The sequence below is a fragment of the Haliotis rufescens genome, unplaced genomic scaffold, assembly GCF_023055435.1.
Source record: "Haliotis rufescens isolate VD_foot unplaced genomic scaffold, xgHalRufe1.0.p SCAF_88, whole genome shotgun sequence".
NCBI lineage: Eukaryota > Metazoa > Mollusca > Gastropoda > Lepetellida > Haliotidae > Haliotis > Haliotis rufescens.
In genome coordinates, this window is record NW_025964381.1 from 647,603 (window position 1) to 663,439 (window position 15,837).

A 15,837-nucleotide genomic window follows, 5' to 3' on the forward strand; every position below is an offset into this window, starting at 1 on the left:
CATCCCCTCATCCAAATACCAATATTAGTAGTACTGTTATAGACCAACGTGATTCGGATCCCTCGGGTATCCGTTAGCGTACGACCTCCACGTTAGTAGCGATATATTGAGCGTTGTGTTTGTCTACTTATATCTAGTCCCGGATGGGACTCAACCCAAAACAGAACGAGAATTTGTACTTTTTTAAGAAAGTGTTATCCCAATACAACATTTGTTACATTTGATTACATTCTAAATGGCATTGTGTCTTCGAAGTTATCTCTCTGTCAGAAATAAAATCAAAATGTTGTGTTTGTATTGTATTAACACAATACACGTCTACCAGAGTATATATAATTTTCTTTCAACTTCAAAATATCAAAATAGCGTACCCCTCCAATTTTTTTGCGAATAAGGTATAATTTGATTTAAGAAGAAAATAATGTTTTAAAAATAATTTAATTATGCAAAATTATTCAAAGATGTTCTCAGTCTTATTGAGCAAGGTGTGTGAACATTAAGGTCAGTTTTTAACCATTATCAATAATAACTTAAATCGAAGAGAGGCGGGGAGAGACGGATATATGTATTCAACTGGTGGACGATGTCTGGTGGAGTGGACGTTGTTGTGTATCACAGTCAACCACATCTACCACGTTTTCATGACGACGAACATGTACATGATGTGTTTTGCAAAGCCACAACAAGCGGTACATAGATATGACTTAATTCCGTCTGTATGTCAGATATAACACCACTGACCGGTATCTAGGCCCCGTGGGCGATACCCACATTAAAGTATTGCTAATTTCCATGGTACTAATTTTTCAAACTATTTTAAAATTTACATCTATATTTATCATAATACCAATTTTTGTATTTTTAAAGAAACGTTCCTTGCAACTGTATATTCACTATGTCGTTGATAAGAGTATTATTTTGTTAAAATATGAGTCGTTGTAGCAGATTTGATGTTTGTAGGTAAGCTTTGCAATTTACTTATGTGGCACAAATAAAAAATACAACGAAACGACACAGGACACATTTTGAAAAAAGGTTTCGACGTGACACATTTACAAGCCCTATGGCAAGGCAACACGGGCTATATTAAAGAGTAAACATACCCATTCTATAACTACTTTAACAGTTTGGAAAAAAACACACCGTGATTTTATTATCTCGAATAAATCCCAATTCAATCGACGTCTTACAAAATGTTGCAGTTGTTCAAAGCCCTGATCTCAACACGTGCAATCTTCGATTTCTAGGGAGCGAAGAACAACAACAGTCGTCGAAATGAATACTTCCTAATCTCTGACTGAAATTAACAATCGTCTTCACACTGATATTCATCTCACCGTCTTGTCGTGAGCACAATCATATATGTATATTATGAGTTGATTTCCATACCAAAACTCATAGTCCGGCACACAAATATTTACTGTCTGCCCAAGCATGACCAAATGTTGTCATTAGGAACTCAGTTACATTGATTGACGTATTCACGCTATCGTCCCGCCCATTCCGGGGTCAGTAGCGCGTGCAGCCTCTGTTTCGAGTCACGTGATTTCAATCTGGCCTGCTATTGGCCAGAATGTGTTTTAACATTGTGTTAGTTTGTGGATAAGTCACGGTGTTGACAGAGAAGCAAACACATAGCTATTCTCTACCCGCGTATAGATAACCCCTGCTTGAAGCCCTGTGATGTTGTCAGACTGACTGTACGGCTCCCACTGGTCATAATAACACACGCATCGATGGACGGACCGTTGTTTATGCACGTACCCTGCAGGTAAGAATCGTAACAAGGAATTCCTTATATTCTATCTGTTCAGATTTGATCAGATGAAGCGATCTGTTCCCATACTTGTTCCTGATATGATATAATATTGGTATATTGAGTGTTGCTCGAGTTGTTTAACAAACTAAACATGATAGGTATTTATAAGAACACATTATTAGTTGCATTGGTTCATCATTGAATACTATAATAAATATTTAAAAAACGACTAAATTTGACATTTTATAATAATTAATAGATGGGAATTTACGTTTTAAGTTACTTTTGATATCGGTTTGTATTACTGATGACAGCGAGTCGTATACCTGTATAACACGCACTGTATACCAGGTTATGAGTATAGTAGCTACCAGATACATTGACAGCATAATATAATCCCGACTTGACAGTTACAACTGTGGCAACGTCATGGTTACTGAGTCTGTTCAATTATGCTAAATTTATCATTACAATATTGTCAATCATATTTCAGAAAAGGAAGCAGAATCCATTAAACTCGAGTAGCATTTCCGATATGGCTTCTTCTTTCAAAATATTCCAGTACAAATTTGAGAAAAGCATTAAAAAGGACAAAGTTCATTACAGGCTAGGGCTAATATTTAACGTCAATTGCAAGAGACATTCCGATTAAGTCAGTCTACAAAAAGGAAATAGAAGAACGACGCCAGTTTTATAGATTTTAAGGCATGTTTTAGTGATTTTCTATGGAAGATAGACGTTTCGCTATGGTAGTGTATGGTCTATAGACAGTTTAATGTTCTTACCACAACAGAGGCAGTAGACCGAATATTGCGAGTCACTCCTTGCAGCAGACTGTGACTGGACTGTATTGAAACATAATGAAAACTGAACGCACTTCTTTTGTTTGTTTACATAAAGCAATTATCATGGATCTTTGTGAAAAACTTAATTTTGAGTTATATCAAAATTTATATCATTTTAATTTGATATCAACAAAGTAATATGAATTTAAAATTAGCCCTTTGATGCGTACTTTTTAGAAAATGTGTCCGCCAACAGCGCTCTGTTGAAAGAGATCGAAAGGAATAAATGTATCTTCGGAACGGTGAAGAATAAAAGCCAATGGAATTGTCAAGACAATTCCCATCACCAGTTTCATATATACTAAATATACGAAATAATAACATATGTAATAATAATAATGATAACATGACCCTAACAATAGGTATTTTGTTAAAACGTCCATGTTAAATTTCACCACAGTTTAAGATAAAAACGTTTTCCTCAACATAGCCTTATGAGAAGAAGCATAACGTATACGTTCCCTTGAAAGCAATTAACCCCATTATATTAATACGTTTAAACATATTATTCAAAATCAGATGTTAAAGCCACATCACTGTGAAATAATATTTACGGAAATGTGACAAAAAACTGAATTTAAGGGAGATGAGCTTGTATCATCCTTTAATCTCGACGCTAACTTCTGTTTAGCATACCCACTGTGTATTATCAGCCACAGTGGAGATATTTATGTACAAATAAATCTTCTTGAGCAAATTACATGGCTGGTCCCGATACAGTGTGATGTAGTGAAATATACGAATGGCACATACCTGGTCTTTGTTCTGTGGGGAGTGTGAACTAGCCCTACCTTCAGGAACCACTGGCCCCGAGGTTTATGAATAGGCGGTTTAACCATGTGGGTATCGAGTTGCTTTACTGAATATATCTCTTGGATTGTATTTGTTGCAAAAGAATAGGTTAAATTCCAACACTAGAGTTTTATTGCATTGTGTTAAATATGAGAAATTGCGAAATAATTAGTTTGAAATGCCGTAGACTAAAGAAGTCTACTTTCCCAGTCTCTTAATACACAGAAGAATCAGTTTTATTGTTTAGAAGAAAAAATGGAAGTATTAATATGCAAAATCATAGTAACCACAAAATGTAATGGTTTCCGTTTTTGCACAAACATGTCAGCTTTTTGATAGAGCCACAGTTTAAGGATGTTTCCTTCCTGTAGAATGGTGTCCACTCGGTGAATACACCCGTATAACGTGGCTAGGTAATGGCACACCGGCAACGGAGAATGTTATTCTCGTGTATAGTGTAGCAATCACTTAGTACTATCTGCTAAGACAGAAATACATACAAAAAGGACATGTGGACAATATCGTTACTGAATATACCGTGCAAGTTATGTTTGGAAAATCTTGTTTTGTTCAAGGAATTATTAAATCACGCAGTAATTTTATTTTATTTGGCGGTCCGTTATATTATAAATATAATATTGGTTTTAAACAGCAGATGTCAGTTTATTAACAACGTGCTCGGAAACAAAACAAATGTATATATTTCTTCACGCCAGAAAATAAAGATTTTACCAGTATAGGGTGTTTGAATTTGGAGATATAACATGTCATGTTATATACTTGTTTTCAGTGTAGGTTTTATTAAAAACAAAAGCGTCTAAGTTACCATATTTTGGGCATATGTAATCCATGCGCGCATCCTGTCTGTGATATATTCAAAGAACATTTTGAAAGTGTGATAGAAGAAAGGTTTAAGTATAAAATACGCACAGCATCAAATGTTGCAGCTGAAACTGAGTAATCTGTATTCCGCATCCTGAAAAAGTCACATCCCTGAATTACCACATGGGATATAGTCATCATGTAGTTTTAAAGAACAATGTCAAATACATGATCACTCGTCAAAAGAAATTGCTACACTAACTCTCCTTTATAATCAGTCAAACACAGATATTATATAATAAATTCGCCGTTTATAAGAATCTTTATGTGCGTGTGTAGTGAAATATGGGAGAAGGAGCGGAACACCGCGAGATAAAGTCATACACGGTTCAGGTGAGCTTTTGGCCAACTTGAAAGCAAATAACTTAAGATTTGAATGACGCTTTGCGCCAATAGTTTAATGAGCTTTGTCGTATGTTTGCGTAATAGCAGCGTGGACAGAGAGCATTATCATTGTGTGATTACAGTTTGACAAATGAGCAAACCTGCCCCAGGGATGCGGAGAGAAAGGGAGGGTGGTGGACAAAGTTTGGGACGGAGACAGATAGAGGTTGAAATCCCCCTCGAGGCTCGAGTTTCAAACAGTGACACCCACTTTATTTTGTTCGTTTTTGAGCCCCCACTGAGGTTAAGTCCCGAGTCTTATAACCCTGGTGACCAGGGACAGCCATGGACGCAGATTAATAGCAGTTCGGCATCAAGGAAAATTAGGGCTGGAAACGTCAAAATATAAAAAAAATGTTTTGCGCTAGAATTAGTCATATTCTAAGAATATCAAAGGTAGTTAATTTATTGCATGCTTTCTTTCTTTTTCATTGCAAGAGGTGTGTTTTTTTTTGTAGGAAAGGATTAAGATCTACTTTTATCCTCTACCTTTCACCGTATGTACTAGTTTGGTCCTAATGCAATGATATGAAATTAAATGTATTGTCACATATATAAGAGGGTAGACGGTTAAAATATTAAGCGGGTTGTACATGAAACCGCCCGGTTAATGTAAATAAATGTTGAACGACAATGTACCAAGAAAACCTTTACCGGAATATGAATAAATCAAATTCCGCTTGTTTACTATTATCTAAATAGCAATTCTGATGAAATGGTTGGAGCAGTGCTCTCAAATAAACAGGTTCTATCGTAACACAGATCTCGCTAATGAAAGAAAAATATTGTACATTGATTAACATTTTCAAAATATATTTTTATTTTCATAGTAACCTTAGTTTTCTCTGGTTATCGTTGACACTGCAAACATATGCCTGTTTATTGTAACAATACAAACATCATCATTGGGATGAAGGAAGCAGGTGAACGTGCATCAATTGACATTCATTTGAAATAATTGAGTATATGTTTTTTTCCTAACATTAACTTTTGACAGAAACAGAAATATGAAAACACAAATTACTCGTGTTGTGCTATCATTAAAATCATAAATAGAGAATAGCAGCATAGGGTTTCTCCACAAACACAAGGAGTGGATACTTGAGTTCAGGGACCACGAATTTATGTCCATAAGTGTTTTCATAATAGTAAGAAGGCTTGTGCGGGGAAAGTATGAAAACTCTCAAATAACGATGCCCGGTCATAATGACATGTTCATCAATGATTGATGTGGATTTGAATATCAAACTTGAACACGGTGAATGAAATAAACCAGGTTTTTTATCACTGTATCACAGGTCATATTGACATGGATATTAAGGTCAAGTAATATGTCAAATCAAATACTAAACTTTCCTTGAGTACAAAGAAATAATTTGATTCGTTCTCGTTCAGAACTATAACATACAAAAAATACAGTGTATTGTAAAGAAAACATGGGTATATTCTTTAGAAGTAAAGCATTTCATTTTCTAATTGTACATGTATATGCACCAAAAGGCATGGAGTGTTGTGCTGGGTATATTCCCCAAATTCCTGACCTAATTGAAACATAAATATATGTGCAAGACCGTCTCTGTCCAAATAGCATTATTTGAACCTGTTTACTGGGTAGTTCAATGGGTAATGGTCGAGGGGTTGACATGTGGAACGATACAACCCGCTTGTGGTCTTCCCTGCTGCCGCATGCACACCACACACCCGCTGTCCACCCGTGTAGGGCTCAACCGTAGCTCACCTGCTCAAGGGTAATTCATGGACACCCCCCCCCCCCACCCCCCCACCCGTCCCCCCCGTGTGTATGTAGTTCCATTTGTGTAACTATCGAACACTATTATCCCGACTAAGAGAGTGAGTATAGTTTTACGCCGCTTTTAGCAATATTCCAGCAATATAAACCCGGAGGACACCAGAAAAGGGCTTCACACATTGTACCCGTTTAGGGAATCGAACCCGGCGTGATGAGCGAACGCTTTAACCACAAGCACCCCCCCCTCCCCTCCTCCCCAGGTAGGCACACCTTATATATAAATGTGTTTGCCTTGAACCATTATATTGCTAACAATGATATGTCATATTTACTTGAGTTTATTAATTTTTAAACATTCTACTATATCTTTAAACCAATAAAATGCCATAGTGTGCACCCATAAAAAGCTATTGTTAATGCAATTTGTTTGGTGGAGAGTTAATATATATAAATAGACAGCTACGTCTGCACGGATCTTAAATATTGGTGAAATACGCCTGATATATTTCTGAAAATGTTTAATCAATCAACCGAGCGTCACTATTTAATTCAGTATAATTATTCTGCGTCATTGAAGTGTCTACGTTTCTGAAACAGACTGCAACTCAACACAAAATCCATCTTTGTTTGAATAAATATGCCGTTTCACCCGTGATTTCTGTATACTATCATAACCTCTCGTCATTGGGCCATTTGATAACGACAAAATTAATCTTGGGAAAATATAATTGGCATATATCTTTCTCATTTTAAATGAAATGTAAATGAAATATAGAAACGCATTAAATGTATACTAATTTGACATAAAATATTTTTGAACGAAACAAATATTCATTATATTTAGCTTAAGTTAAAACATAGTTTTACAACAGTGACGGATCTAGTTCCTTGGCCGCTAGACAAATGAACAAGTAGTTAGTCATGATATCATCAGCTCTATTGGCCGGTCGTCGTCTCCGGCCCACCAATACAGGACAGGGGGGTTAAGATATGATAGACACACGGAAGAGAGATGAACTCATTAAGCAATTAATAGACAATTAACCCTTTATTACTCATTCATAGCGTGTGGTGAGTGGTCTTTGTCTTCGAAACATTATGGAGAGAGTCATGCAACCTTAGTTCAGACTAATATCCAATAACATGTGCAGGCTCTTGTAAAACATGGCTATTATATTCTCAATTATGGGGTAGTCATATAGCATGGATTATTTCTCAGTTGATTTAATGAATATCCCATGTAGCATAAAATAGAGCTGAGATTGTAATGCATACTTAGAATGTATTTAAAATACAGTAAAAATACGTTTATAACGAACACGCTTATAACGAACTGACGGATATTATGAACTTAATTTTTGGTCCCGGCCATTTGCTGTATAGATGTTGTATATATGCCTATAACGGACTACGGTTATAACGAAATAAAACTAGTGGTCCATTTGAGTTCGTTATAACCGTAGTTTACTTTCTATGTGTTATAATGCAAACATGCAGAGAAATCATTGACGTACATATTTCTTCCACAACTTGATTACGGGGTAGTTCGTTATAACCGTAGTTTACTTTATATGTGTTATAATGCAAACATGCAGAGAAATCATTGACGTACATATTTCTTCCACAACTTGATTATGGGGTAGTTCGTTATAACCGTAGTTTACTTTATATGTGTTATAATGCAAACAAGCAGAGAAATCATTGACGTACATATTTCTTCCACAACTTGATTATTGGGTAGCCATGGTAACATTGCCCCTGTTGGATATTATACTTTTTGTTGTTTCAAATAGTGAAATTATATAAAAGATTCTAAAAAATAGGAATTAATTTGTGATCATAACCCGAATTTAATCCGAATGAGATGCCACCGACCCTTCTACTAACATTACATGAGCCAATATGACCTTCAACCCGAATCATGTCCGCTTCAGCCTCAAACAGTTTCAATTAATCTGTCATGAATCTAAAGTAAATAAACTATTTGCAGAAACTCCAATTTTCAGATATCATCAATTATGGACGTAAACACGTAATCAATAAAATTAATTTCTACCAAACAACGTAAAAACAACTGGGCGTCACGAAAACTAGCCTTCTCGTTTCTAAAACGAATTACGGAAAAGATTAATATCGGTTGTAACGAGACTGGTTGGTGAAAAATAATAAAGTGGGATACGAAGGTCATTCACGAAACACTCGATTTTCCCTGGGTCATTATTTCTGTCCCGTCCCCTACCCAAAACACAACACATGAATTCATGAGAGGCAAAGTGTGAAAATGTACGCCCCATGTTTGCACGTGGAGATCATGTGTCACGTGCAGCTCGCTCACATCGCCTCTCGGGAGGCTCCGGTATCTCTCGTTAGCCGGGAAGCATCTCAATCTGGGTGAAGGGGGACCCGACTGGGAGGGGGGTCTCGTGTTTGGACGCCACGAGTGACGGGTCCGCATCACTTATATCTCGCACGTATTAGTCACTAATCTTGTCTATTTAATTGTCATTTTTCTTTCCACAAAATATGCTCAATGCATTCTCTTTAAAATGTCATATTTTAATGTCTGTTTCATCTTTTCGTGTTAACAATGCATGTAATTGGGTAAGAAAACACAGTTGAAGTAATGTACTGATAAAATTACAAGAATAAATGACATAAATAAAAATATTTTTGATATGAAGTATGATTTCTACAGTCAGTCATTTCCAACCCATCTCTGTATAAGCATTCATGTGACCATAAATTCCATTCAAACACAGACATAATCACGCTATGATTTTTCTCTTACTACACGTGCCCAAGGAAAGAATCCGGAAAGAAATAATACCCAAACCAATTATATCCATACAAACAGTTTCAGATTATTTATTTAATAAAAATAATTGTTATTGTCTCTATTGTCTTTGAAAGTGGCAAACACTGTCACTTAGCGAACTTTAAAAAAAAGTAAGAAAAAGGAACTATGTGCAACACTATCCACAAACATTAACATAACAAAATAATCACATTTTTTATGTAATTTAATTGTAAAGAATAAAACTCTGTATTGACCACCAGCGATAAGGTCCGCAGGACCCCCTGTGATGCCACTCAGACCCCAGATCGATACATCTCCGGCCAATTACTCCTGTTAACCTGATTGAAAAATATATGTCTTGATTTCCGATTGAGATGAATTATTTCTGAAAGAGCAACTTATCTGATTTGGAAGGGATATATAAATAGTTGTCGCGGAAGCATTATTGAGGCATTGATGTCTATATAAACTGGCACAAACAACCTGGCGACGCCAACACGTAGAGACGTCATTTGTTCTAAGTCTTAAGGGAATCCCAACCAGCGGAATTGACAGTTGCCAAGTCATCCTTCATTATATTTGGTGAACAACTACTTCAAATAATGATATTTGTTTCGCTGCAAATGTCGGCTGTAAACCCCTTTGTGAAAACTAAAATCAATGTTATAAAAATCACGTTACCGGAGTTATTGTTGTGCTCATTTTTAGCTCCCTTCTCATTGTTTCTGAATAATACTTCTTCAGCATCGCTCTGTTGACTTGGATAACAACACGACGTTTTTGCTCAAAGAACAATGCTTTTCTTCGAAAGTTGTATATTTGAGGAAGAAATATGTCACTATTTTGTATTCAGGATTTTGTATAATCTAAACAGCAGTTTTACCATAAGGCTTGTTTATGAATAATTTATATAATACCATCGGTTTATTTAAATTGATGTTTTCATGCTTGAAATGCCATTTTTTGAATTGTTAATTAACGTGCGTGTTTTGCAAATACATTCAAAACGTAGCTTAAAATATATTCATAACGACTGATAATTATTTGGACACGGAAGTAGAGATTCTGGAAATATAGTGCTTGATGTAATGTTAACTTGGGACACTCGGAATTGTATGTTGACTGCAAACCTTTTCACTTTACAACAAAGCTTTGGCGTGCTCCAGTGTGGCAAATTGTGACGAATCATTTGGACTGTGTTTGCCTGTAACGGGCACCTGCCATCCTGTCTACTGGGGTGTATTTTCAGACAATCTTCTACCAATTGTCCCTTGTTTGTTGGTTGACAGATTGGGCGGGTCATGACAAATGAGAACGAGACAGAAGAGTTCCTTGTCGGGGCCCTATAGCCTGATTAGCTGGGACAGGGGCTCTAATTACCGACTGGTCCCTACGTTAAGTCCACACGCAAAACGACCAGCCCCAAACCTTTATACCGGAGTTGTTTATAGTGTTTTCCTCAAATCCGCCTCTGTTCAATTTTTGACCAATTGGCAGATTATCACCTTCTTAAGCACTGGATTGTTGGAAGGACATTTTCGACAGGTGAAAATTAATAATGGAGGGCTTGTGTTACCTTGCGCCCTGGGGATCTGGTGGTGTGGGGAAAGGGTTTGGAAGGATTATTGCCTTCAAGGGAGAAGGATTTCCGTATCGGTACAGAGGTATAGGAAGAAGATGACATTTTGTTGTGTGATTTATGGTCCTGAAGTTGGTGTGGTGTTTCACCCCTCTGCGACCATACAGCTAAAAAACTTCAAACACGACATCTCAATGCAAAAGGTATCTTGTCAGGACTGGGAGGACCAAACTCTCTGTGGGTTTCAAGGGTCTCCGATTTCACCTGGATAATGGGCTTCATCTATCATAGGAAAACAGAGCAAAGAAGAGTTTTTTCGAGACTTTATTATGAAAATATCTCGAGGCTTGGTTGTGGTTTCTCTTCCTCTATAATAGGTAGATCAAGGCTGTGTACAATATTTCCTCATTTATGCTGGTAGGTCTTAGAAACACGATCTGACTTCATTCAGAAAAATGATATTTAAGGAATTTTCTTATGTTAGATTAAGGTGTAGTCCATGTGGTACGATGTGCCCCTTCTTCCTCCTCCCACCGGGTCATCTCTCCAGTATAACTATTTACATACACAAACTAACACCAAGAGCTAAAGAATATGTAGCTTCATATTAAAAGGGAAATGTATTTGGTTATATGTATGTGATATAGATTTTCACTTTTGTTGTTGAGACTTGTAATTGTTTCTTGCTTAAAGTTAATGTGATAGAGATTTACACCACTTACAACAGTGAGGTTTCAATATTTTAATTTCATCCTCTCTTATAACGGCGATACTTTTAATTGACATCGTAGCTCACCAAGGACTTTTCGTCCTTTCCGTCCTTGGCTAAACCTTTGTACCTGTAATGTTGAATGCGAGTATTAACATTTTTGTCACTTTGGTGGCAGATGGGCCAATAATAAACAATTCATGTGTATCTTTTAAGTATCATTCCACATTCATGGTGAAATAGTGAAATGATAAGCTAGTAAATAGTTATTGGATTATTGAATAATTCTTTGTCTCATAGTTCCTATTTGTTCCGGCCGTAAGCCAATCAATTGTCGTAATTAGTCAATGACCAGTCCTCCAATTACATTCATCGTGCTGTGACCAATAATGTAAGCTTTCCTGACAATATACAACACTCACGTTCAAGCTGTGTCTCCATGTCAGTGGAAGTTCCATATCTAAAAACTCTCTAACCCTGCCATAATGGCGCATTGTGTTCAGCGATACTCTCGAAGCCATTTCTCTGTCATAGGGGGATATCACATCATCTATTTTGTGTGAAAATACAAGATAATTATTTCAAAGATTAAATTTACTGTCACTGTATAAAAATTTTAGATGACTACTAACACACGTTGCCGTGGGTGTGATTAGGCGTGCAAATGAAGCGATAGAAGGAGACTAGCGGCCCATAAAGTTAACACCAACTTCATTATTTATTTATGTCGTCATCTGGACCGATGCAATGCATGCTGGGATAATGACGTCACACCTTACCACAAGATACATTTAGTGTAAATATTTAAAAATAATCTGAGTCAGTTTTTGTGAAATTTCATATTTTGTAGCACATGTAGTTATGTTGACATAGTAATCAGTGCCAAAACACTTCGAGTGGACAGACGGAGATTACCTAGATCGTATTTTGGATTCGAATTACTCAATTCATGTTGTTTAAAAAAAATGATAAAAAATAATGGATGTATTTTTTTTCGAAAGTTTCATTGAGCAGTTAAGATTTTTCAAATGCGCATGCTCTGTTGTGTGTTCTTCCGTCACATTAAGCTGACATCACGTGACGCGTTTAATTACCAATAAAATCAAGCTCTCTGTGATCTGTGCTATTGAACGCCGCAGGTTAAAATGGTTTGAATTGTGGTCAATATCTCAAGTAATAAAAGAAACAATAGAATGACGGCATAAACTGATGACGTCATCGCAGGTTGCTAAGATCGTGCAAACATGGCGACAGTCGAAGAGAGACTAGACATTGATTTGAAGATAAAATACGAGCTCAGCTACATCTCTGATTAACATCCCTGCTGTGTTGGAACCAGGGGGAAGAAAAAAGAGTGAACATGATTGATTAGTCAACTTGGTCAAATCGTAACTCCCCACCTCTCAATCAATTGTCAATAATTGATACCTCTCTCAAAGAGAACGGCTTGCCAATGCTGTCCAATTCCACAGACGCCATCTTGAAAATGAAATATTTGTTTTTTGAAATATTCCGCTATAAAATATTACTCCTGAAGGGACTTTTTCAATACAGAACAATCGTTCAATGTTTGGCATTGGGCTTTAATGGTATTGCCCCTGTTGCGTTTTAAATTTTTGATTAAATCTGTCTGCCCCCACCCGTGTTTAATCTTCGAGATGTTGCTGCCCCGGTGCTTTGGCCAGGGACATCAATAGTACACCTCCCAGGGCATCTAGTCACGTGACACTTATAGGTGATTGATTGTCTTGGAGGAAACAGCTCATATTGTTTTCTTTTCTGAAATGCGATAAATTACCTCATGTTTTCCGTATTAATGCTATGTCTTTATCCCGTCAATGACACAAATCAAACTCAATCATACACTAGCATGTCATGTGTGATATTTGTTTCCAAGAAATTGATAAGTCGGGACATAAATGATGCTTGACAATGTTTGATGAGCAAACACCTAGCAATGTGATCACTTGCTGATTGTGGAACGGACAAAACCAGTGATTGATATAACGAGCATCGGGCTGCGATGACATGCAATCAACCAAGTCGCAGAGCTTGGCCGCCGATCCAATTAATTCTCTCTTACGACAGCAATAGGTTGCTGGGAACCCACCTCCCCTATAACCACCACCTACTGAGTCAGGTATTGACAATGGTAAAGTAATAGTCTTCATGTATTAATCATAGAGAGCGTTAATACGAATATACTGTAGTATGTTGAGGTGTAAATGTTCATCCAGTTTCAGAACACCTGGTGCCATTGTCATAACAGTCGTCATTTTCTCTTCCAGGCCTACACCCGTGTATTGTCAGAGGCCCCTTGTTCTTGATGCCGTGGGGTGCAGATACCCCCTCCCCGTGGGGGGCGACTGCACCAGAGTCCCCCCTCTCAAGCTGGCACGTGAAGCCGATGGACAGGGGAAGACAGCTTCCACACCGCTTGCTACCCTCCCATACAGCCTCAGCCTGTTTGATCACATGAGGCGCCAACATGCGACTTGCTACCGTGTTCTGGATAATATTAAATCGTCACTCGCTCCCTCACTCACCCAACCCGGTGTTCTAGTTCCAGAAAGAACACTTGCCCTGCCAACGAGTGAACTGTTCAACATAAGGGCACAAGCAGCTCTGCCCGAAAAAGTACCCCCATCGGAAGGACTGCAGGGGATGGTTGGTTCCGTGTCAGATCCCTACTCATCACAATACGGCTACGGCCGTAAGATCTTCCCTTGCCCGCAGTGTAGATATACAACAGACAGAAGAAATAATCTCAAAAGGCATATGCTGACAATGCATCAAGCGTGTTCAAAACTGTTAGAATGCTGCGGCATTTTGTTCACGACTAAAGCGTCGTTACGTGAGCACGCAATGATATTCCATTACCATGGTTACACGTGTTTCTATTGTGGACGGAGGTTCTGCCGGAAGGCACTCCTGAAGCGCCACCTATCGGTGCACAACGGACAAAAAGACTTCGTATGTACGATCTGTGATTACGCCACCAGTCATAAAAGTAACCTCGAGCGTCATCGCAAAGTGCACGCGCGACAAGAAGATGGCGGATGTGAAGGAGAGACATCTAGTGACGACCCAAAGAACCAATCAGGAGATGAGAACATTGTGGACGTCAGCAGCGACGAACTCTCCATCTGTTCCGACGAAGATGAAGAAATAAATGTGCATTCGGTATAAATGCCACGACAGCCAAACAACACATTAGTCATGCAAAGGCACACCGGAACTCGACATCAAATCTCCTGATCTGATTCATTAAAAGTTTTAATATCATCGATTCATCAGTTGACATTTTACAGGACGTTTAAGGTGTCGTCTACGCTTCGCATTCCAAAGATAGAGGACATATTCTGCTTTCAACAGCAGGCATGCGCAATATACCGTCACGTATATGTTACGCATACGTAATGCGTCATACATACGTAATGTACGTAACATAGAATCCAAAGATGTCATAGTGGGGTTATGTGTCGTAAGCACTTTCTGTGACTTTGTGACCTTGACAGTGGACAATATTTCCTAATATGGAAGTGCAATGTGAAGCATATTGTGCCTTGTACATAATAACGTTTATTTAAGATGATGACGTGCATGTGACGTCATTGAATGGTGTAAATCCTGAATGCGAGAGTAAAGTATCTGAAAGTATTCTATGCATCTTGTTATGTTTTCATGATAGTTTCACGACTTAATTCTATCACTCAAACACTTACAACTTGACCTTTAAAATACAAGGTCATGTTCACCACACACTATATACTTTCTCAGTCTTCGTAATGATCGTGATGTTATAAGATTTCGTATTCTGTCTAGCTAACCACATGGACTATTACTATACTATTACTATAACTTTAAAGTACTCAAATTTCCAAAGTGATGTTGAGATATTTCCTCCTATTTACATCTGTGTGTATTATCAATATAGGTAGTCCAATAGCCTTAGGTGTCAGAACACGAATACGTTCTGAGTGGTTTTTCTTTGCCGTGCAGGATCCGCTGATCTAGGTTCGAATCCCAGAATTACCCTGATTATGATCCATAGGTTGTCAGCACCATACCTGTGCCCGTGACAATGATGTGAGTGGTAAACGTGTGTGATCTGTATCACGTCGAGTTTTCTTCTGCCATGATACTGCTGAACTGAAATACTGTGAAACACAGAGGCGTTAAACTCATGTCGTGCCCTTCCTACTCATCCTGACGTATTTCCTCATGTAATGATACTGACTTCTAAACTTCTAAACTTAGTCATATGTCAAGGACACATTAATGTCTGTGTTCTGGCTTTAAATAACATGTAGCGAATTTGTTTTAATATCTCTTGACGT

The 15,837-nt window shown here is 37.7% G+C and overlaps 1 protein-coding gene across 1 annotated transcript; it reads left to right on the plus strand.

Annotated features, from left to right (window-relative positions):
• The first annotated feature begins 1,604 nt into the window (after positions 1-1,604).
• LOC124114568 (fez family zinc finger protein 2-like) lies at positions 1,605-15,157 on the plus strand. Its single transcript, XM_046475186.2, has 2 exons — positions 1,605-1,771; positions 13,786-15,157. The coding sequence occupies exons 1-2, from the start codon at positions 1,737-1,739 to the stop codon at positions 14,684-14,686; spliced, it is 936 nt and encodes a 311-aa protein (XP_046331142.1). The 5' UTR covers positions 1,605-1,736; the 3' UTR covers positions 14,687-15,157.
• Positions 15,158-15,837: the final 680 nt, after the last annotated feature.